At 42.1% G+C, this 25459-nt stretch overlaps 1 protein-coding gene across 1 annotated transcript in view; it reads right to left on the bottom strand.

Annotated features, from left to right (window-relative positions):
* Positions 1–25459, bottom strand: part of ANXA4 (annexin A4) — an 81251-nt gene that overhangs the window by 16659 nt on the left and 39133 nt on the right. The window contains exons 3-9 of the mRNA XM_025261290.3: positions 23413–23500; positions 17896–17990; positions 14729–14842; positions 13801–13891; positions 12370–12449; positions 10192–10248; positions 2489–2582 (exon numbers count right to left, since the gene is read on the bottom strand). Coding sequence (XP_025117075.1) covers positions 2489–2582; positions 10192–10248; positions 12370–12449; positions 13801–13891; positions 14729–14842; positions 17896–17990; positions 23413–23500 — 619 coding nt within the window. The remainder of the gene's footprint in view (positions 1–2488; positions 2583–10191; positions 10249–12369; positions 12450–13800; positions 13892–14728; positions 14843–17895; positions 17991–23412; positions 23501–25459) is intronic.

Below are 25459 nucleotides of genomic sequence, written 5' to 3'. Positions count from 1 at the left end.
TGACTATCCCAAAGCCTTTGACTGTGTGGATCACAATAAACTGTGGAAAATTTTGAAAGAGATGGGAATACCAGATCACCTGACCTGCCTCTTGAGAAATTTGTATGCAGGTCAGGAAGCAACAGAACTGGACATGGAACAACAGACTAGTTCCAAATAGGGAAAGGAATACATCAAGGGCATATATTGTCACCCTGCTTATTTAACATATGCAGAGTACATCATGAGAAACGTTGGGCTGGAGGAAGCACAAGCTGGAATCGAGATTGCCGGGAGAGATATCAATCACCTCAGATATGCAGATGACACCACCCTTATGGCAGAAAGCGAAGAAGGACTAAAGAGCCTTTTGATGAAAGTGAAAGAGGAGAGTGAAAAAGTTGGCTTAAAGTTCAACATTCAGAAAACTAAGATCATGGGAAATAGATGGGGAAGCAGTGGAAACAGTGACAGATTTTATTTTGGGGGGCTCCAAAATCATTGCAGATGGTGACTGCAGCCATGAAATTAAAAGACGCTTACTCCTTGGAAGGAAAGTTATGACCAACCTAGACAGCATATTAAAAATCAGAGACATTACTTTGCCAACAAATGTCCATCTAGTCAAGGCTATGGTTTTTCCAGTAGTCATGTATGGATGTGAGAGTTGGACTATAAAGAAAGCTGAGTGCCGAAGAATTGATGCTTTTGAACTGTGGTATTGGAGAATACTCTTGAGGGTCCCTTGGACTGCAAGGAGATTCAACCAGTCCATCCTAAGGGAAATCAGTCCTAAATATTTATTGGAAAAACTGATGCTGAAGCTGAAACGCCAATACTTTGGCCACCTGATGCGAAGAACTGACTCATTGGAGAAGACCCTGATGCTGGGAAAGACTGAAGGCGGGAGGAGAAGGGGACAGTGGAGGATGGCATCACCGACTCAGTGGACGTGAGTTTGAGTAAACTCTGGGAGTTGCTGATGGACAGGGAGGCCTGGCATGTTGCAGTCCACGGGGTTGCAAAGAGTTGGACATGCTGAGCGACTGAACTGAAAATGGGGAAAATAATATCTGCTTTCATTGTTATGTTGCAGCAAACAATACTTATAATATACTAAGCACTGCACCTGGAAGATAGAGAATTAACAAAATTTTAGTTATTATGAATCCTCACTATTGTTGGTTGGTAAGAAAACTATGATGTTTTCTTGGTTCAAATAATGCTTAAAAGATTTCCTTCCAGTGGCTTACAAGCACAAGTTACACCACTGACTTGTGCCTAGAAGCGAAATTGTTAAAAATATATTAATATTTGCATTAAATCCACTTCTGAGGACATGCAGTTCCTGAAAAGTATCACCAGGGGGAGATGTACTTTATTAATAATCAGGCAAGGGAAGGCAAAAAAATAGGGAGCTGAATCAGAAGTTGGTGCATCTAATGATGCTTGTGTGCTCAGTCGTGTCTGACTCTTTGCAACCCCATGGACTGTGGCATGCTTGGCTCCTCTGTCCGTGAAGATTCACCAGGCAAGAATACTGGAGTGGGCTGTCATTCCCTTCTCCAGAGCATCTTCCTGACCCAAGAATTGAACCTGGGTCTCCTACCTTGGCGGGTGGATTCTTTCTGAGCCACCTGGGAAGCCCTGCATCTGATGATAGTTCATGACATTTAATAACTGGAATAATCACTTACTGTCAGTGTGGAATACCTGAAATAATTGCAACTTTCAAATATATTGTAATTTTCAATTATTTTTTAAAGTTTTCAATTTAGCAAACTCATTCGCCTCAAATTTCTTACCAGTTTTGTAAAGTGTGAGTGATTATGAGGGCATGATGAGTTTATAAAATTAGGATATAGCATAAAGACCTAGAGAGCTTATATAAAAGATGAAATATCTTACTAAACCTTTATCACTGTTTACAGGAAGAAAATAAACCAGACAACAAATATTCTACAACTGTATAGTGCCTTTTCCCCAAAGAACTCAAAAGTACATTACAAAGACTAGCACTATCAGAAGCAAAACAGAAACTTTACACATAGGAAACGAAATTTGAAATTATCCACTCTTCATCTTCTGCAACATACCCCCTAAGGAAATTACTTCTATTAGCTTTTACAACTTGGATGTTAAATAGGAATACATGTCAACCAATATTTCTATTTTAATACTTGTTGATGTACTAAAGATTTTGTCTTATATAATTAAATTTAAATGGAGCTACTTTAGAAAAAAAGATTGACTATGGAAGTGAGTTTCCTACAAACTGGAATGCCAAACTTCTATGAACATATCTGCTAATTACTCATAATTAATCTTCCAGCAATTGACTCTCACGCATATCATTGCACTCAACAATTTCCAAGCTAAGACATTTAAGACAGTTCAGTATAATTAGGTCTTTGCACCAAGTAAAGGAAAAAAGTTTATCAGTTACGGGTAATATCATTTTCACTATCTTTCAAATAGTTTCTTTAGAAAAAAAAAGCAAGTGCCTTACCATGCAACAGATGATTTCGATTCCGAGAACAGAGAACAGTTAGAAATTTCACCTCATCTGTCCCCCATTTCTTCTCTCCAGCCTCATACAGGTCCTGAAGCCAAACAAAGCACGAGTTTAAAACACAACAGAGAAGGTGCCAGAACATCTGTAAATATTTCCAGAACTTCAAAGAGTGGGAGTTGGCTTATTTTCCTGGTGACAGGGGTAGAAGTGGTGTTGGCAGTGAGTGGAAATGACTCAGGATTTTTCCTTAGGTATAAGACTAATGGAACTCTATGATATCTCCCGGAGAGTCAGAGCAAACATGCAGACTTTGGTTTAAGACCCAAAAGGAATGCTTAGACTCAGGCTGTTCCATATGGTAGCCACTAACCACATGTGGCTATTTGAATTTTAATTAACTACAGAAAATTTAAAATTCAACCCCCCGGCCATACTAGCCACACGTCAAGTGCTCAGTGGTCACGTGTGGCTAGTGGCTACCCATACTAGACACAGAAGGTGTAGAACATTTTCAACATTAAAGAAAGTTCTACTGGACACCACCACTCTAGAATAACCCGTGATTTACTTCTCTCTAGTGGCACGTGGCTTCTCTCCCCACTATTCATTTATAACCAGCAGCTGGCTTGTTAAATTTCTCAAAATACCCTTCACGGATACATTTTGTCGCTCCTTGGGCTTACCTCCATCTACTCAGCTGTTTCTTCACCTTCCTCTCTGCTGCCACATGATTAAAGAGTCAGTTCTCAGTTCAGTCAGTTCTCATAAAAAACCATGGAATTTTATCATTTTACAATTGATTTACAATGTTGTGTTAATTTCAGGTGTTTAGCAAAATGAATAAGTTATACATATATACACTCTTTTCTAGATTCTTTTTCCCATAGAGAGGACTGTGGAATTTTAAAGCTGGGAGGGCACAAAAGGTTTATCTAATTCAGTGTTTTTCAAATTTGGTTCTCAGCAGGCTTGTGACTGCTTCAATCAATACAATGGCAGTGACACTGATTTCTGAGGCTAGGTCATAAAGGTCAGGCAGCTCTGGTTCTCATGGAATGCTGGATTTCTATGTGGTCCCTCTTGAAAGGCAGCCGTCATGCTCTGGGAGGCCCACGCCACCGGAAGAGGCCACAGGTAGGAGACCTTTTCGAAGCCTGAGGTGAGCCCCGGTTCATAGCCCAGACGCCAGACACAAGTGATGGAGACTCCTGCCCCCAGCCATTTGAGCCACCTCTAGCTGTTCAAGTCTTCCCAGCTAAGACCTCTGACATTATAAGTTTGAGGTGGTTCGTTACACAGCAATTGTAACTGGAACATGTGGCAAACATGGAACTTTCCATCTGCCACAGAATGATACTTTTGTAAAATACCAGAAAAACTAACTTGAAAAGGGTAAAGTTTTAGTTATGAGTAGAAAATGGTATCTTAATGGCACCCCACTCCAGTACTCTTGCCTGGAAAATCCCATGGATGGAGGAGCCTGGTGGGCTGCAGTCCATGGGGTCGCTGGAGTCGGACACGACGGAGCGACTTCACTTTCACTTTTCACTTTCATGCATTGGAGAAGGAAATGGCAACCCACTCCAGTGTTCTTGCCTGGAGAATCCCAGGGATGGGGGAGCCTGGTGGGCTGCAGTCTATGGGGTCGCACAGAGTCAGACACGACTGAAGTGACTTAGCAGTAGCAGTGAGGTTGGTCATTTTTTTGGTGTATTTGCCATTTCTATTTTTCTTTTCTTTTTTTTTTTTTGAGTTGTCTGCTAATGTCCAATGTTGTTTTTTTTTTTTTTTTAAAGAAATGGGGCATTCTTATTCAGAACAAATATGAATGTTTCAGTAACAGTATTGAAACTGTAGTTTACTTATATATTTTCATATTAAGCTTACTATACATAGGGTGAAATTTCTCCCCATTCTAACATTTGATTTTTAATTTTGTTTGTAGTATTGTTTGGTAAAACAATTCTTTCTTTTTAAAATTTAGCCAAACTACCAATCCTTTTCCTTAATGGTTTCTATCTTAAGAGAAAATGCATACAAAATCCTTTCCCAGTCCCACATTTAAAAAAGAATATTTAACTTTTTTATACTACCTTTATGGCTTACTTTATTTATGCTAAAAACTTCAATCTATTTGGAATTAATTATGCTGTCAGGTGAAAGTCGGGATCTAACTTTATTGTTGCCCAAATGGTTAGCCAATTTTTCCAACTCCACTGAGTAACCTGTGCTTTCTTCACTGACTGGAAATGCATATATTCTGTATGTATTTCTGTATATTCTCACATAGGCTTGGTTCTGCTCTTAGACTTTCTAATTATCCCATTGACTTCTCCCTATCTTACACCAGGACCACATGCTTTAATTCATTTGTACATTTATTGTACATTTAACTATACATTAGGGCAAGTCTGTCCATACCCTTCTTGTTGAGATTCTAATCTCCACTGTCTTTCCTCTATAGTCCTCATCTTATGTGATTGTCTTTTTTCTCCTGAAAATTGGAGGTATTTTCAGCATTGTCTTTGACAACAATGACTGTTTTGTGCAGTGTCCTTTCTGAACAGTGCCGCTTCTAATAAACGTTTATTCTGTCTTTCCTTGTTTCTTTTTAGAATGTTTATTTATTTTTGGCTGCATCGGGTCTTAGTTGTGACACACGGGCTCTAGAGCACAAAGGTCAATAGTCACGGTGCCCCTGGGCATGAGGGATTTTAGTTTCCCACCAGGGACTGAACCTGAGTCCCCTGCACTGGAAGGCAGATTCTTAACCACTGGACCACCAGGAAGTCTCATTTCTTTGTTTCTAAGAACACTTCCCCTCCACTCATCTAGCCTTCTCTTTATCTCTGCTTGTTTTCATGCGGCTCCATTTTCAGCTCCTTTATTTTGTCATTGCATCTTTTTTTTTTTTTTTTTTAAAGCTCTTGTTTAGTTAATTAAAATCTGTCATTCTCTTACGTATGTCAGGATCCAGAGCGATCTGAAATCTGTCTCTTCCTTAAAGTGAGCCCCTGTTTGCTTCCCTTTGGGCCCCAGTTTCTTCATGGGCCACATAGTATTTGAGTTGAGATTAGTGGATATTCATGATCTTTGATCTTGAAATGATAAACAGTTTATCTAGACCTGGTTTTCTCCACAGAACACGGTGCAATGGATTCTTCTTTGAGCTCCTCACTTTTCATCTGGATGAATTTCAATCAGGAGGACTTGCTGCAAGTTCAGTGGAGGCGGCTGAGACACAGCCCAAGTCTTCCCTGAGGAGTCTCCCCATTTGCAGGAAGCCACTCTGTCTATTTCCATTGGGGGCAGTGTGTGTGTGTGTGAACCTCTTTTCTGGGGAAGGAATAACTCCTGCATCCTTGGCCCAGCTTTGCTGCCCATCTGGCATGGTTTCCAGTTTTGATGCAGATTTCTATTTTTGTATTTCCTGGTTTGTTTTTCAAAGGGAATCAAATATGTGCCATATTCTAACAAAAGCTCTGAAGGGCATTTTCAATGTGCTTTTAGTACATTATAAATTTCTTTTTCAAGTAGGAATTCTGAACATTACCTGTATTTCCTTGAGTGCAGTTTTCATCTCAAGAATTGATAAAATTAGACATTTAGCTTCTCTATATTTAAAATTGTCTACCTTTGATAATAAATTACTACCTAATTTCACCTGTCCTGGTAAGTCTTTTCATCACAAACTCATTTACTTGCCCCAAAATCCAGTTCCATAATACCCAAATGTCCCTTTGCTGATGTACCTTAAAGAACAAAGGCTGACCAGATTTTCTTCCTGTTTTATTTTGGAAGAAGAGTGGAAACCTTGGAGAGTAGTTCTTAAATTCCTTGTTTCGTTGTAAGACTTGGAGGACACAGAAAAATGAGTTCTGGTCCTTCCAACTTCCCCCAGCCCATATTTGTTGTTAAGCACCTTTTCACCTGGTCACTTCCAAGGAGAACTATGCTCCTTGAAGAACTCCCAAGTATTTGTTGAACTGCATGGTTTGTTGTGTTTTTTAAAAATTAGGTATAATTGACATATAACATTATGTTAGTTTCAGGTGTAGAACATAATAATTTTATATTTGTATACATTGTAAAATGACCCCCACAATGAGTCTAGTTACCATCTAGTACCATATATAATTACAAAGTATTTTTTCTTATGATAAGGACTCTTAAGATCTCTTCTCTTTGGAACTTTCAAGTATGCAATATAGCATTATTGTTTTTTTAACACAATTTTATTTATTTACTTTTGGCAGCACTGTGCAGCATGCAGGATCTTAGCTCCCCGACCAGGGATCAAACTTGTGGCTGCTGCAGTGAGAGTAGAGTCTTAAGCACTGGACCGCCAGGGAAGCCCCCAGTATTATTAACTGTAGTTGCCATGCTGTACATTACACCCTCATGACTTCTTTATTTCATAACAGAGCCTGTACTTTTTGGCCTCCTTCACCCATTTTGCCCACCTCCACCCCTGCCTCTGGCAACCACCAGTCTGTTCTCCGTATCTATAAGCTTGATTTTTCCTTGGTTGTTGTTTCAACTCCACATGTAAGTGAGATTATACAGTATTTGTCTTTTTCTTTCTGGCTTATTTCAGGTGGCATATAGCTCTCTAGATCCATCCACATTTTTGCACATGGTTAAGATTTCATTCTTTTTATGGCTAGAGAGCATTCTTCTACTGTACATATACACAATCGTTTCTTTCATTCATCTACTGATGGGTTCTTAGGTTGTTTCTATTTCTTGGCTATTGTAAATAATACTCCTATGAATTAGGTGGTACATATGTCTTTTTGAGTCAGTGTTTTCATTTTTGAGGGGCAGATAGAAGAAGTGAAACTGCTGGATCATGAAGTAGTTCTATTTTTATTTTGTTTGAGGAAACTCCATACTGTTTTCCATAGTGGCTGCACCAATTTACATTCCCACCAACAGTGAACAAAGGTTGCCTTTTCTTCACATCCTTGCCAACACTTGCTGTTTGTTGTCTTTTTGATGACAGCCATCCTGACAGGAGTGAGGTGATATCTCATTGTGGTTTTGACTTGCATTTATTTCCCTGATGACTAGTGATGTTGAGCATCATTTCATGTGTCTGTTGGACATCTGGATGTCTTTGGAAAAATGTCTATTCAGATCTTCTGCCCATTTTAAAACTGCATTGTTTGGTTACTTCTATTAAGTTGTACAGGTTCTTTTCATATTTTAGATATTAACTTTTTATCAGATATATGATTTGCAAATATTTTCTCTCATTGAATAGGCTGCCTTTTCATTTTGTTGATGGTTTCTTTTGCTGTGCAGAAGCTTTTTAGTTTGATACAGTCCTACTTGTTTATTTTTACTTTTGTTGCTTTAGCTTTCAGCATCAGATTAAAAAAATAATTGCTAAGACCTATGTAAGGCAGCCTATCACCTATGTTTTCTTCTAGGAACTTTATGGTTTCAGGTCTTACTTTGAAGTCATTAATTCATTTTGAGTGAATTGTTGTGTATGGAGTAAGGTAGTCAGTTCTGGTTCATTCTTTTGCTTAGGGCTATTCAGTTTTCCCAACAAAATTTATTGAAGAGACTATCTTTTGCCCTTGTATATTCTTGGCTCCTTTTTCATAAGTTAATTGACCATACATGTGTAGGTTTATTTCTCAGATTTCTCTTCTATTCCATTGATCTGTATGTCTGTTTTAATGCCAATACCACACTCTTTTGATTACTGTAGCTTTGTAATATGAATTGCATGGTTTTAAAAAATCATACAGACCTAGAGTCAAAGAGCCCAATTCCATAAGTTATGTAATCTTATACAAGTTATTTAAATCTGAGAATCAGTCTCCTAGACTACAAAACAGAAGTAATATCTACTTCATAGATTTATTATAAGGAAAAAATTTAAAGTAGTTAGCACAATGCCTAGCACCTGGCAAGCCCACAAAAAAAGTGACAATGGATATAATGTTTCAGGAATAAATTGCTCACTAACTCTTCATTTAAATTCAGGATTCAGGATAAGAAAGCTGTGGTATATATAGACAATGGAATATTACTCAGCCATTAAAAGAATTCATTTGAATCAGTTCTAATGAGGTGGATGAAACTGGAGCCTATTATACAGAATGAAGTCAGAAAGAAAAACACCAATACAGTGTACTAACGCATATATATGGAATTTAGAAAGATGGTAATGATGACCCTATATGCGAGACAGCAAAAGAGACACAGATGTAAAGAACAGTCTTTTGGACTCTGTGGGAGCAGGCGAGGGTGGGATGATTTGAGAGAATAGCATTGAAACATGTATATTATCATATGTGAAACAGATCACCAGTCCAGGTTCAATGCATAAGACAGGATGACCCTGAGGGATGGGATAGGGAGGGAGGTGGGAGAGGGATTCAGAATGGGGAACACATGTACACCCATGGCTGATTCATGACAATGTATGGCACAAACCACTATAATACTGTAAAGTAATTAGCCTCCAATTAAAATAAATAAGTTAATTAAAAAAACTAAATTCAGGATTCACCTGGGCCATGGAGGTTCCTTCCAGCATGCCCCCAAATGTTCTCCTAGAGGTAGCTGAAATTCACATAAGCATCTGAGAGTTTTAATACCTTCTCCTTCCTCAAAGCTTCTGGATTGAAGGCAATTTCCTGTATCTCCTTACGGGATGGGCTTCCCTGAGTCTTCAGAACTCTTAGGACTCGTATACTCCTTTCACTTCTAGTGAAAGCAAAAGGTTCTTTCCCATACAATTCTGAGTGCTTCATTGTTGTTCAGTTGTTAAATTGTGTCTGACTCTTTGCAACCCCATGAAGTGTAGCATGTCAGTCTCGGCTCTTCTCCACTATCTCCTGGAGTTCGCTCAAATTCAGGTCCATTGAGTCAGTGATGTGATCTAAAACATCTTATCCTCTGCCCCTCATCCTGTATAGGACAAATCTCTCTCTAAGGTCATATACTGGTTAACAAAGTCTAGATCCAAATTGCATCGGTTCAAATCCCAGTTCTGTCATTTATTATCTATGGGAACTTGAGCAAGATATTGACTTCTCTGAGCCTCAATTTCCTTGTCCATAACATAGGAATAGCAATACTTAGTTCACAGGGTTATTTTAAGGATTCAATGACATACTTCATGTAAAGAGTTTTGAACAGTGTTTGGCCCCTGGTAAGGACAAAACCAGGTCCTTACTAGGTTTTATTAGTTATTATGTTTAGTGTTATCTGGTCACAGTAAAAATACCATTAGTTGGTTTCAGGGCAGCCATCAGCGGGCTGGATACCAGGGAAGCAACTGTCTCTTAGGGTTTGGTATTAGTTTTACCCATTTTACATAGGTTGTATTAAATGTTCTCTTTGGGGAAGTAAAAAGATGAGGTCAACAAAGCATAGGCAGGTCCCTTTATCTCCTAGTGATTCAGAAGACACTCTGTGATTCTGTGGGGGCAGCCACACCATGGTCCCAATGTTAGAAAATCTGGAACCCAGGAATGCTTTTATACTGATGCCCTAAGCCAGCCCCAAGCCCCAGGTATCTCTGCAAGAAACTTCTGCTATTAAAGGCACCTGTGCGAATCTTTTTTCATAACAAATTCCAGCCTGGCCAATATTCCTTGAAATATAAGAAGATGTCCACCAACTCGGCCTGTCTTATTGGCAAAAGAGAAGAAAGAAGCTGCAGTTCTACTAACCTGGGCATCCTGTCTCATGAGAGCATCATCCAGATAATTGCTTTCATCCCTGCCTCCCTGAGGATGAGAAAAACAAACCACAGAGATTGAGAGAGGACCCAAGAAGATTTGGGTGCTCTGATAAGACAGAATGTCTGGGAACCCAAGGACAGGGTAATTAGACAGAAGGGGCATGAGTGTAGCTTAGGGAGAAAGGGCAGATGTCCTCAAATGTGTTTGCATTACTCCCATGGCTCTGACCTGATCAAACAGAGGGCAAGCCTGGTGTGGCTCCCTGATGCTGTGTGGGTGTCTCTGACAGCTGAAGGAGCAGGAGGACAAATATGGCCTGGTGAGAGCTCCTTCCAGGACCATACCCCCCTTTTTCCTCCTCTCCCTCCACTCCCATGTCTTCCCAGCCAGCTGACTTAAGTCTCCCTAACTGACAACTTTATGCTGATCAACTCTGCCACACAGGCTGGGAAAAGAGGAGAATCAAGAGACTCTGGGGCCAACAGTGGGGGCCTGAGGAGCACCCGAAAGTGCCCTGTCCCTCACCAACACCAGGAGGGCAGGACTGAAGGGTAGAGGAATGCCAAAGTATGGCAAAATGGGCTACTTTTCTCTGGTTTGTTACACTATTTTATCACTAGGCTATTCCAATATGCTACAATCTAGACATGGCTCTGCAGTGGTAAATCTGGGAGGAAAAGAAAAAATGGGTAGGAAGGAAGAAAAGCAGGCTGGTTGGGACTTCCCTGGTGGTCCACTGGTTAAGAATCTGCATTCCAAAGCAGGGGACTCAGGTTCGATCCCTGGTTGGGGAACTAACATCCCACATGCTGCGAAGCAACTAAGCCCGAGTGCCACAACTACTGAGCTTGTGTGCTCTAGGCCCCATGCCACACCTAGGGAAGCCCGCACACTGCAACTAGAGAAAGACAGCATGCCACAACAAAGAGCTCCACACCACAGAGAAGACCCAGCACAGCCAAAATAAAAAAATAAAAGGAAGAGAAAAGCAGGTTTGGCATTATTAAGTAAACATCAGAGACATAGCAAGGTGGGAGTTGGAGATGCTTTCCAGGCTTCTGCCTTGGTTGTTGGAAAAACAGAAACAACAGTAATAGAAAAAGATGAGGGAGGAAGAAGAGCTGGTTTGGAGGCAAAATGAGTTCAAGCATAGTTTAGGAGGGCTCAGTGGACAGAAGTGATGGCAAAATATCCACAAGGAAACAGGGAAAAGGCAGTGAGAAATGAGAGTCTCACACTCTGGAAGGAGGTCAGGCCTAAAGATAAAATTGTGAAGTTGTGTGAAATGCTTGTAAATCCATCTCTCTTTTCTGGCATCCCTGCCCCCACACTGGCCCAGACCTGCTTTCTTCACAATATCTGGAATACCAAGGTAACCTCCTGCCTGGGCTCCCCTCCTCTGGTTCAATTCATCGGACACACCGCTATAACATTACTCTTCTAAGAAGTTCCAATCACATCACTCGACTGCTCCAAAACCTTCAGAGGCTCCCCACAGCTCTCCAGAAAAAAGCACAAACTCTCCCCAACATGGGACCCTGGTTCATTTTCTCACCTGACTCCTAGAATTACTAGTCCAGTGGCTCAGCCAACTGTTCCCTGAACCTGCTCCGTGTTTCCTGATGCCTTGTCTTGTCCTCACTGTTCTTTCTGCCTGGAATGTACCCCCACACACCTGTGCCTCTTGAAATTCCAGCAACCCTCCTAGTCCTCTCTCAGCCAGCACCTCTGCCATGAAGCCTTTTCTTTGCTTTGGCAACCAAAATCTCTCCTTGAACCTTTCTTCTACTCTGTGCCTCTTTTTTGGCACATACTTTCATGCTTTTATTATAGCAACACATGGGCCTGCTAGATCCCCTTCTGACAATATAAATTCTTAAAGCCCAAGACTGCCTTTTAACCACATTCCTAACTTTCAATGCACTGAGTAATGATTGTCTGGCATATATTAAGTGCTTGTATGTATAAATGAGAAAAAATGGGGATGCATGACTAGCTAGAGTCTTAAAGGAGAGAATATAAAATAACAGAGAGGCTTCAGAAAAACACAGGGAAAAATTCCCATTTGGGAGGTTGAAAGGTTGAGAAAGGCTGGAAGAGCAGGTAGAGAGTGAACATCTCAATAAATCCGCCCCCCCACCCCCATCAAAGGTGGGAGCAACTCACAGCGGACAGAGACACCAGCACGCGCTGGAACATGAATGATGTGTCAGAGCGAATATCATCTTCAAGGCTCCGCCCATATTCTAGCAAGAGAGTCAAATTAGTGACATCAGAGTGAAGATCTCTGCCCAGCACCGGGTCACACCCCAGAGTCTTCCGTCCTCTCCTGGACCAGCCTGATTACTGAAGCAGCTCATCTTCAGCCCATACACAGCTGATGAAAAACTAAAGTCTTGGTAAAATGGTCAAGAGAAGTTGATGATTAGAGCAGAGACAAGATGCTCTTGTTGCTTACATTGGGGGTTGAGAAGGCAGGGCTGTGATCCCCTCTTTCGTGGTTCCTACTCTCTAGGGATCTATCCTGAATGTGGTTTGCAGTGACACAGAGAGCTGGTTAAACAGCATGAGGAAAGGCAAACAGGGCGGAGCTTCTGAACCTGTGTCTGGGGACAAGCAGCGGGCTGTCCGCAGGGCGAAGACCACAGGCAGTCAGCGCTAGAACCAGACTCCCAGGTTTCGAATCTCCCACTCTGAACACCCACCAAAAAACTCTTACTGTTTTGTTTTCTTTCTTCTGAACTGTACATTTATTACAGAAAACTTAGGAAAAACTGAATGAGTTAAATGAAGTGGCGGGGGCAGAGGGGCGGCGGGGAGGCGGGGAGGCGGTGAATAAAACCTCATCTAATTACCCAGAAATAATCACTGATAACATTTTGGTGAATATCCTTCCTCATTTTCCCCACATCACATATTATTTTTGTTTCTTTAAGAAATGGGATCACAGCATCTCATTTTATGATTTGTCTTTTTCCCTTATCCATATACCATACCAATCATTGTAATTTAATAACGTCCTCCGATATACATTTTGATGATTATGTTGTATGGATGTGCCAAATTTTGTTTAGCCACTCTGCTGGACATTTTAAGCTAATATAGATGACACTGTGGGACCTGAACCTTTGGACATGTTTTATTATATTCTTAGGTCAAAAAGGCATGCCTCTTTCAAAGGCTCCTCTGGAGATTTTTAAGAGGGGAGTCTTGCCACTGGAGGTGGCTGCGGGACCTACAGCCTAGTCTGAAGGTAAGAAATTGAGGAGCCTGCTCCTCCAGGGCACTCCCTGGAAAGCTAAGATTCAGTGGTACCACCACATTTGAATAAACACCTTTGATTTCTGCTTGATACTAAAGAACAGCTTTTCAGCTTTCAGGGTAGTAAACACTTCACTGGATAGCCTAAGAAGAGAGGCAGGTACACCTGAGAAGTCTCGAAAAGCCAACAGTCATTTGGATCAATAGGGATCTGCCTGACAGCGGAGCTTGTAGCTGAGGCTCCCTCGTGGTCAGTGTTTCAGTGGGTAACCTCCCGCTCCAGTCTATTTCTCAGAGGACAGGGCCTCCACCAAGGCCCCTGAGGATGCTACATACGCAGCTGGTAGGTCTGGTTTATGCGCCGGATCTCCTCAGGCGTCCGGGAGGCCAGGATCTCAATCAAGCAGCCCTCATCCGTGCCAGCTCCCTAAATGTAAAAGCCAGAGGAGAGGGTGTTATGAGTCAGGTTACCAAGTTGAGTCCCAGACACAGGAGGAATACAACCAGAAATCTGCAGAGAATAAAGACAACTCACCTAGTTCCAGCAATAGGATTTGCTCATTTTTAACTTTCTTATCCGGATTCCAACATGTTCATTAGTCATAACAAACATTTCATGAGCTGTTTTTGGGTGTTGGTTAGGAATAGTTTCTACCCTCTGGGGGTTTTGTCTTGCCTTGGTCTCCCCTGTACTTTTCCTTTGAAGGGCAGAGTCTTCTTCTGGCAAAGGCTATTATCTCTGTTTCCCAGTGACTAGCCCAGAACCTTCCATGAGCCTGAGTATTCATTGATGTGAGGGAGGAGGGCAGTCATAATTGAATTTTGTACTTGGTTGCTAAAAATCAGCAGAGCCTGGCGTAGGGCACAGTAGCTCTAGCATCTTGGGAGGCTGAGAACTCTTGGCAGGTTCTGAGCTTACAGCAGCCCAAGAGGCCCTCACGGTGTCAGTCAAAAGTTCCATATCTCAAAAAAGGAGCTAATATGGCAAGAAATTGTCTGGAGTTACACAACAACCACAAGTATAATCACTCCCCAGTGGGCCACAGGGAAGAAAGAATTTCTTAACTTTTGGGGAAACAACTTTGAAGCTACAGTTGCTAGACTGTAATGTCCTGTTTTCAAGTTGTCTTAAATGAAGGAAAATCCTTCCCCTACACCCTCCTCCTCCACACTCTCAGGCCTCTATCACGGCTTTTTGAGAAAGCCCGGCGGCAGTCCGCCTTTGCACCCCCAGCCCCAAGAGCAGGAGGAGAGGAGCACGAACCTTCATGGCCTTTCGCAGCTCCTGCACATCGTACAGCACCGTGGGTGTCATCATCCCCAGGATCACCTGCTCGAAGTTGCCACTCAGTTCTGACTTCAAGTCGTCCAACAGGTCCTGGGAGACAAGGAAGTGCTCCGCTTAGCTGCTCCAGTAACAGAAACCAGCTGCCCTCGGTGACGTCCAGGGATGCCTGAGGTCTCCAAGACCCTCTCAGGGGGCTCACGTCCTCGAAACCAACTTCAGAAGAACACTAAGACGTTGGGATCTGACATTACACCCTCATCACCTTACAGCTGTCCAGTGGAGCTTTCCAAAGCCTGCTCAACATGTCTACAGATCCACAGTTATGTGAAAAGGTTATGAAAATACTCCTCCCCTTCCCAACTACCTATCTGTACAAGACCAGGTTTTCTTCCTACTGTAACCAACACCAGGTATCGCAACAAGGTGAATGCAGAAGCACATATGAGAATCCAGCTGTCTTGCATTAAGCAGACACCAGCAGAGACGTTACTTTGCCAACAAAGGTCCGTCTAGTCAAGGCTATGGTTTTTCCAGTGGTCATGTATGGATGTGAGAGTTGGACTGTGAAGAAAGCTGAGCACTGAAAAATTGATGCTTTTGAACTGTGGTGTTGGAGAAGACTCTTGAGAGTCCCTTGGACTGCAAGGAGATCCAACCAGTCCATCCTAAAGAAGATCAGTCCTGGGTGTTCATTGGAAGGACTGATGCTAAAGCTGAAACTCCAATATTTTGGCTACCTCATGAGAAGGGTTGACTCACTGGAAAAGACCCTGATGCTGGGAGGGATTGGGGGCAGGAGGAGAAGGAGACGACAGAGGATGAGATGGCATCACCAACTCAATGGACATGAGTTTGGGTGAACTCCGGGAGTTGGTGATGGACAGGGAGGCCTGGCGTGCTGCGATTCATGGGGTCGCAATGAGTCAGACACGACTGAGCGACTGAACTGAACTGAACTGAAAGAGATTTGAAAATGTAAAACAACGCCAATCATCTCACTACTACTTTTTTTGTTTTGGAATATAAAGCTATTTTTCCTGAAATTGTTATTTTTGCTAGCATGCAATGAGTTTTTATTGTTTTTAAAATAAGTTAACAGATGTTTATTTTTAAATATCCTCAGTGTTAATTTCTAATATGGTCAATATTAATAGATGTAACCAGCAAAAACAAAAAGTCTTCAATAATTTAAGAAGGCAAAGGGGTCCTGAGATCAGTGTGTTTGCTCACTTATGAACACACCCTGAATATATTTCCAAGTCAGTATTTACCTACAATATTTTTAACAGCTACAGAAATTTCTATATGTAGACATAATACAATTTCTTTAATCAATACCCTGTTTCTATTTTTCTACTATTCTTCTAAATAGGCATTTAGTTGCATTCTTGTAATCATTCATGATTAATTCTTAAGGCTCAATTGTTAAAAAGAAACGTAATAATTACTTGGACAAAGGACCAAATTCTAAACACATTTATAGTCACATTTCCTCCTACATGTCAGGGAGTTTAAGAACCTGTTTAAGATCAACTAACTAGTAAGGAGGTGATTTGCTTTCAAGTTCAGATTGCAGATTTTCACAAACTTGAGTCCACAAACACTATATTTTAATCTATTGTACCTATTTTTATGTTAATCCACATGTATCAAACAGATGAATGAACAAATAAATTAGCATTCAGTCAATCTGTTAGGGTTGCTCACCTTAACAAACTGCTGTCAGATCAGCTTAGTTCTAAAGCTGAATAAATCAACCCCAAATATGTGGCTACACTTTAGCTCACGCACCACATGCATGTTCACTAAATTTCTTTGGGGATGCAGAAGACTTTAAAATGCCCAGAAGACAGTCCAAGCAACCTGATGGGTAGGATCTCGTTCTCCGCTGGCGCCAGCCAAGGTTGGCATGTAGATGCTTCCCAGAAGAGCTGAGCCAGGCCCATCCTGCCCAGCAGCTTAATGCCTGTCTTTGGGAAGCAGCCTCATCTGACAAGCTTTTATAAATTATCCAGGAACAGAACTACTTATCATGTAGTTAACAGCACTCTGAGACCTGGAGGCACTCACTGATAACGTGTACTCAATAAAAAGATTCTCTAATCACACAGATAGGCTTTCAGTGATATAAGACCGGGTGAATGACTCTGGTAAGTGAGCTGTTGGAAATGAAACTGAGACAGGGTTCCTCAGGGAAACATGGTGAGTGAACCACCTCTGAATGCACAAGCCAGTAAAATACACACACACATACACACAGAACCCCATTCTATAACTGGCGGGGGTGACCCTCAATTGAGGATCATTCAAAGGAATGAATATATGCCACAAATGGGTTTACGTAGAAGAGTCAGAATAGACCCTAAATCCTAGGAGAGCCTATTTAGAACAAACTGGATTTAATATTTTAATCGGTTTGGAGGATCTTTGTTCACAAGTGGCCAAAGGAAGCCACCAGATTGAGGGAAGGAACATGGGAAGCGGAGCCCCACCTGGTGCTTCAGAGCGGGGTAAGGGCAGTGAGTCCATTCCACAACTAGGTCCCTGCAAGAAATTGTGTGGGAAGAAACTGAACTTAGCCTTGAGATTTGTGAATCAAGAGCTCCGTGAAATCACTTCTGGCTTTGGACAGTGGAGGAACTCTAGGACGTGTTGAAGCTATTTGTTTTCAAGAATATCTTTAAACAAGGCAAAAGATCCATCTTTTAAAAACAAATGTCTGGGCTTCCCTGGTGGCTTGGTGGTATAGAATCTGCCTGCCAGTGCAGGAGACATGGTTTCTATCCCTGGTCCAGGAAGATCCCACACACTGAGCAGCAACTAAGCCCATGTGCCACAACTGTTGAGCCCGTGTTCTAGAGCCCAGAACCGTAACTCCTGAAGCCTGGGTGCTCTAGAGCCTGTGCTCCAAAATAGGAAAAGCCACTGCAGTGAGAAGCACAACTAGAGAGAAGCCCTCCTTGCTGCAACTAGAGAAAAGCCCACACAGCAAAGATGACCCAGCACAGCCAAAGACAGAAATATAAAATTAATTTTTAAAAACCCAAAACAAAGGGCTACTGCTTCAGGAACCAAGTAGGAAGGGGTCCCTGCTTCCCTGTTGCCTGACAGATCCCTTGTCAAGGCGGACCGCACAGGCCTACCCTGCCGATGGTGGTCTTGTAGGCTGTCCGGATTTCCTGGCGCTGGGCCGTGCTGCGATAGGCCAGGACGTTGATGATGGCATCTTCATCTGTGCCTGGTGGAGAGGAGACAGGGAGGGAACGCGATTTGAGCGAGGAATGAGAAAGTGGGTTCCTCTGCGGACACTGGCATAACCCTAACACATACACAGAGCTTTCTAAGAAAAGAAGTTCTTATTTGGGGTGTTTGTCTATTTTGAAGGGAAAGAGACACTAGATTTAGTTCTATGTTGCTGTTGTTTAGTTGCAAAGTCATGTCTAGCTCTTTCACGACCTTATGGACTGTAGCCCGCCAGGCTACTCTGTCCATGGAATTTTCAAGGCAAGAATACTGGAGTGGGTTGCCATTTCCTCCTCCAGGGGATTTTTTGACCCAGGGATCAATCCCTTGTCTCTTGCATTTCCTGCACTGGCAGGTGGATTCTTGACCACCAAGGCACCAGGGAAGCCCCACTAGTTATTTACCACTAGACAAAAGAGTTGAGGTCTCTGAGCTTTAGTTTCCTTATCTATAAAGGTGCATGATCACAGTACTTTCCTACCAGGGCTGCTGCAAGTGTTAAATAAAACAAATCAGTGCGTTACTTAGCACAATGCCCAGTGCTTGCTAATAGTCAGTACGTGTTGACCAGGATCACGCGTTTCCCCTTCTCTGAAATTCTCAGAGTCTTTGGATCACCCATATTTATCATCCATGTTCTTACCTTTCACTCCTCACTTTTATCTCTTTATTATCTTCTCTGAGTTTTGAAACAGTTCAAATTCATTTTCAAAATTCACCATTTGGCACTTCATAGGGTTTAAATTGGCAGCTGATAGTATCTACTCCTTTTTAAGATCTATAATTGTGTTTTTCTTTTCCAAGCTCTCTTTCCTGATCTCTGATTAGAACATTTTTTAACTTTATTAAAAGTTTTCATTTGAGTGATTCTTATGGTAGACTACTTCTTATCTTTTGGAAATGTTCACAATAAATAAAAATAGAATTTTGTGCTCTTTTTTCCTGAAAAAAAAAAAAAAAGTCATTTGAACTTTTTGTTGTTGCAAATGTCACAGTGTGTGTGTATGTGCTCAGTTGTTCAGTCATGTCCAACTCTTTGCGGCCCCATGGACTGTAGCCTGTCAGGGTCCTTTGTCCATGGAATTTTCCAGGCAAGAATACTGGAGTGGATTACCATTTCCTCCTCCAAGAAATCTTCCGGAGCCAGGGATGAAACTCTTGTCTCTTGCATCTCCTGCACTGACAGGCAAATTCTTTACCACTGGGCCACCTGGGAAGCCCTGTGCAAATGTTATAGAAACCAACTCATTTTCCTTTTTTTTTTTTACACATATATACATTTCAAAAATTATTCTTTTCCATTATGGTTTATCACAGGACATTCAATATAGTTCTCTGTGTTATACATTAGGGCCTTGTTGTTTATCTGTTCTAAATTGCAATACTTTTTTGCATCTACGAACCCCAAACTCCCAATCCATCTCTCCCTGCCTCCTCCTTGGCAACTACAAGTCTGTTCTCTATGTCTTCAAGTATGTTTTGTAGATAGGTTCATTTGTGCCATATTTTAGATTCCACATATAACTGATATGTTACTTGTCTTTCTCTTTCTTAGTTAATTTCCAGTTGCATCCATGTTGCTGCAAATGGCATTATTTTGTTCCTTTTGTGGCTGAGCAATATTCCATCATATATATGTACCACATCTTCTTTATTGATGTGAAACTTTTTATAACCGCCCATGAATTGCCATGATGCATTATCCTACCAAACTTTTTCACTATGAATTCAAATTAAAAATGTCATAAATTTTGTTTGTCTGTTTTTTGCAGCAGCAGCTTTTACAGAGAGACTTTATTCTGATCCTTCAAACTTGCCCCTCATCTCAGTCACACATGGATGTTCATATATGTTGGGTGAGTGTTCAATTTTTTTTATTGTTTATACTATATGGGGAGTTGTGATGAGTTACAGAGGAGAGTCTATTTAAATATTTCAGGGAGAAATGAAAAATACATACATTCTTTGCAAAATTACAGATCTACAAAAATGTGAGGTGTAGAGAGGAAGCTATAGAATTTTAAGTTTACATACCTTAGGAATTTATTCTCTGTTCTTTTTTTTTTTTTAAAGAGGATAATAGATACAACCTCAGATATGCAGAGGATACCACCCTTATGGCAGAAAGTGAAGAACAACTTAAGAGCCTCTTGATGAAAGTGAAAGAGGAGAGTGAAAAAGTTGGCTTAAAACTCAACATTCAGACAACTAAGATCATGGCATCTGGTTCCATTACTTCACGGCAAATGAGGAAACAATGGAAACAATGACAGACTTTACTTTTGGGGGTTCCAAAATCACTGCAGATGGTGATTGTAGCCATGAAATTATGATCAACCTAGACAGCATATTAAAAAGCAGAGACATTACTTTGCCAACAAAGGTCCATCTAGTCAACACTATGGTTTTTCCAGTAGTCATGTATGGATGTGAGAGTTGGACTATAAAGAAACCTGAGCGCCGAAGAATTGATGCTTTTGAACTATGGTGTTGGAGAAGACTCTTGAGAGTCCCTTGGATTGCAAGGAGAGCAAACCAGTCAATCCTAAAGGAAATCAGTCCTGAATATTCATTGGAAGGACTGATGCTGAAGCTGAAACTCTAATACTTTGGGTCACCTGGTGAGAAGAACTGATTCACTGGAAAAGACCCTGATGCTGTGAAAGACTGAAGGCGGGAGGGGAAGGGGATGACAGAGGATAGATGGTTGGATGGCATCACTGACTTGATGGACATGAGTTTGAGTAAGCTCTGGGAGTTGGTGATGGACAGGGAAGCCTGGTGTGCTGCAGTCCATGGGGTCACAAAGAGTCAGTCATGACTGAGCAACTGAACTGAACTGAATAGATACAACCATCCCTTTTCCAGAACTCTCTTTCAGCTGAGGGGAGAAGGTTCATCACCTTTTGCTTTTTTACCCCATTTCTGTGAAAGGCACTACCCTTCTTCTGGTCTGTTAGACTTGAATCCTCAAAATAGCTTTGATTATTTAAACTGCTCTCTTCCTTCACATTCAGAGTTCTTGAATATGCAAAATCTAGCTCTAAAATCCTTTTTGCATCTGTCCCCTCTTTTTAATCCCTACCAGGACCACTCCAGTTCAGGATTTCTTCTTAGATAACTATAAAGTTTACCACTAGTAGTCTTACCTCCTAATCAGTCTTTCCAGAGTCCTGCCAGATTCATTTTCCTAAAAGGACAAACTCTCACAGTGTCTTTCCTCTGCTTAGGATACATGATGGCTCCCCACCATCTGCTGGATTTAGTACCAGCTCTGGAGTCTGGCCTTTGGGACCCTCAATAGCACCCCATTCACTATTGTAAATATCCACATAACCCAGGTCTCCGGCATTGCAGGCAGAGGCTTTAACCTCTGAGCCACCAGGGCAGACCCCACATAAAAGCATACAGGCAGCCAAATCCAGAGACTTTGCTCTTGAATTCCTGTACTTGACCCGACTATACTGTACTCTGTTCTCCTAACCTCCTTACCATACCAACCTATGGGTTATTGTCTCCCTAACCCCCTCCATCTAGCATCCTGATTCTGGCATTTGTTGTTTGCTGGGCTATGCCTCTGGGTCAGCCTCCATGTCAGCAGTACCCTAGGACCCCTCTATGGCTCCTGCTTTCCCAGAAGTCTCCTAATCAGACAACACCTACTTTGCCAGTACATTTCTGCCACAAGCCATGTATTTATCTTGACTCCCTGAGGCCTCAGCTAAAATGCAAAACAAGGCGATGCTCACTTTCATCCCATGCTTTGCTCATGCAGCTCCATTCACCTGAAACACATTCTCTCTTGTCTATTTATCAAATAAACTCATCTCCCAAGGCCCATCTCAATTTCTATATCCTCCAAGAAGTTTTGCCTGATGCCCCTAAATGAAATGTGATCCCTCTGACTCCTAATGGGATCTTGTGCCCCTCCATCCCTATCATATTACTAACTGATTGTATTTCCATGAATGCCTTTACCGCCTAGCATCCCTGGATGATTGGACCACAGGATTAGGTTTATGGTCCTTGTCTCCTGACTGTCTTTCTTGCATTGGCCCACACAGCAGGCACTGGAAACGGTTGGTGGTATCGAATGCCTCCTGACTCTGAAAATTCCGAATGCCATGTGGTCTATGTTCCAAATTACAGTGCTCTTGCTATCCACCAAAGAATTAGGATGCACCTGAAAAACAAGTAGGCCAAGTACTTTTTCCATTTTATTTATGAAAAAGGGAAAATGAGAAGATAGATTCAAAGCAATGTCCTATTCAGAGGTAGGCAGCAGGATAGTACAGCGGCTTAAGCTCCAGTTCCAGAGTCAGAATGCCTGGACTTGCCTAGGATCCTGACTTTAACAAACACATCCTGCCCCAGAGACCTTGGGCAAGTTAGCTGATCTCACTAAACCTGAACTTTCTCATTAGTAAAACAAGCTGCTGTCAGAATTAAAGCATAATCTATGCAACACATCGTGCCTGACACATAGTAGACCTTAATAATGGTTATTGTTGCTGCTAGTAGTATTGGGCCTGAGCAAGATGAATTCTGTGTGGATAGAAAAACTGGGAAATAACGCCTCATGGTCAAATGTCTTTAGCCAAATCTCAAGGAGATTTTAAATAGCAGGTATGAAACAGAGAGCACTTCTCTGGCCAAATGTCCACTCAGGCAAGTCTGGAGGGAGGGTCTAGGTCAGTGGAACCTGCAGTGCCGGGCATGGCTATGTCCACCCAGAAGGAGGCCTTGGCTCTAGGGAGCTCCCAGAGGTCGGTGCACTGGAAGACAAGCCCTTCTGGTCACATACACACAACCTTCTCACATGAAGTCCTACACACTGCCCGGGGGCACTGTCCCAGCCACGCCTGTCACAGGAGCAAAGAAGCCCAGGGCCTGACTCAAGGGAAAGAACGTGGACTTAGAGCTGGCAGGCCCCAGCTTAAGAAGGGCTCTTTGTGCGTGACTCAAGGTTCAGCTCCACTTACTCTGTATCTTATCACATAACTTATCTGAGTCTCAGTTTCCCGTCTATAAAATGGGGAAAGAATAACAACTGCACCAGCTGCTCTCATTGTATCACGGGATTATTGTATCTACCCATTCACATAATATTTGTCAAAATGCTTTGTTAACCTTCTGGCACAACATCCATGCCTGGGTTAACTAGAAGACAAATACATTTCTCAAATTTGATAGATTTATAATGCTGGAATGAAATTAACTGGGGAAGTCCAGAATGAGTTCATCACATTTAACAGTCTATAGTAAAAGCCCTCTCTTCCAGTTTGTCTTGAAAAGTCACCTTGTCCCCACTGTGTTTTCTTAGAGTGAGACATACATTTGCTTGTGGACACAACGCCCTCTGGGCGACTCTGGGATGTGGGACACACAGGGGATGTTCACCGCCAGTGGACACTTACCAAGCCCTTTCATGGCCTTCCTCAGGGTCTGGGCATCTTCAGCAGCGCTGAAGCCTGAAGCGGCTTTGACAGTGCCTCCCTTGGCTGCCTGAGTGCACAAAGAAAGACAGAAAGATGTGACCAAGAGGCGCCTTCCTACCAGCACGGTGGCATCTCGCACGACAAATGCTGAGCACCCACCAAGGCCAGACACTTGTCCAGGGGCGGGGACACAGCAGTGACTGGGAGAGATGAGGCTCTTGTTCCCTTGCAGCTGATGTTCAAGTTCGGCCAGAGGTAGACAGTAAAGAAGCCAATAACTAAATATTCCACCAGGCAGCCCAAGATGAAAGGGGCTACAGCGCAGAGAGAGGTCGTGAGGGGCTGCCCTGAGGAGTGGCGTTCAGGCTGAGGTCTGAGTGACAGGAAGCAGCTGACTATGCAAAGATCCGGGGGAAAGTGTCGCAGGCAGAGGTAACAGCTGAGGCCCTGAGCTGGAGCTGGCTTCTGACGGAGGAGTGGAAGAGAGGCCAGTGGGACTCGAGCTGGAGGGCAAGCTGGGGAGGGGTAAGATAAGTGACACCATTACCTTTGAAGTAATCTTGTCTCCCCAGAAAGTGGGAAATCAAACCTGAATCTAATCAAGCCTCTTGCGTCAAACACCAATTTATGATCAAGAAGAGGAGAAGGAAAATGTTGGCCCACACAACAGGGCTGACATTAGCACAATCCAGACTATGAGCAACACTACTTGATGAATGCTCTAGGTTCTTTAACAAACAAATTGCAAGAAGAATTAGAAAAGAGAGAAATGGAGGGGAAATATAACTTGAAAGAGATTAAAAATGCACTTCAATAATCATAACGGGTAAACCTTATTGGGACCCTGAATCAAATAGTAAAAAAAAAAAAAAAAAAAGACATTTATGAGGTAATTGGACAATTTTTTTAAAGTAGGCTGGATGCTTTTATATTATTTGCCTACTTGAATTTGTTCCTTTTTCATAACGGCATTTAGGGTATCAAATTTAGGCCACTTTGCTCCTTTTCCAAGAAAGGGAGGGAAATAGATACCACCTTACATAAAAGTGGGGTGATGAATGTAGAGGGGTAGTTGGTTCCAGAGGCTTGCATTCCAACGCTACCAATTACACGTAACAGAACATGCTGCTGCTGCTGTTCAGTTGCTCAGTTGTGTTCGACTCTTTGTGACCCCATGGACCATAGCCCACCAGGCTCCTCTGTCCGAGGGATTTCCCAGGCAAGAACACTGGAGTGGATTGCCATTTCCTTCTCCAGGGAATTTTCCTGACCCAGGGATTGAACCCATGTCTCCTGCACTGGCAGGAAGATCCTTTACCACTGAGCCACCTGGGAAGCCCTGAACATGGACTTGATATTTGATGCCATTAAGCAATTAATGTTAACATTTTTAGGTGTGATAATGTCTTTGTGCTTATATTTTATTTTTTTAGGAGTCGAATCTTATACACATTGAAAGAGTTTACAGATGAGAGGATAAGATGATTGGAATTTGTTTCAAAATTACAGGTTGGGGAAGTGGAGACACAGAAGAAACAGGTTGACCATGAATGAATAGTAATAATAATATACTATTATTAATTATATGAGTTATGATTATATAATAATTGTTGACCATGAGTTAATAATAATTATAGGTACAAAAGGGTTCTTTTTATTATTCAATCTGCTTTTGTATGTGTTTACACTTTTCCATAATAAAATAAGAGACATGACGAGGGCAGAATGAGAGTCTTCACAAGCTGGTGAGAAATGAAAGGTGTTAGTGGCTCAGTAGTGTCTAACTCTTTGCGACCCCACGGACGGTAGCCCACCAGGTTCCTCTGTCCATGGGATTTTCCAGACAAGAATACTGGAGTGGGTTGCCATTTCCTTCTCCAGGGGATCTTCCTGACCCAGGGATTAAACCCGGGTGTCCCGCACTGCAGGTAGACTCTACCATCTGAGCTTCCAGGGGAGCACAAAAGTCAGTGAGGATTTTCTATTTTATTCTAAATGTGTTATGAGCCACTGGCAGGTCTTTAGC

Source organism: Bubalus bubalis, chromosome 12 (genome assembly GCF_019923935.1).
Source record: "Bubalus bubalis isolate 160015118507 breed Murrah chromosome 12, NDDB_SH_1, whole genome shotgun sequence".
NCBI classification, from domain to species: domain Eukaryota; kingdom Metazoa; phylum Chordata; class Mammalia; order Artiodactyla; family Bovidae; genus Bubalus; species Bubalus bubalis.
The sequence above is the reverse complement of the archived record's forward strand: the minus strand, read 5'-3'. Positions and strand labels throughout refer to the sequence as shown.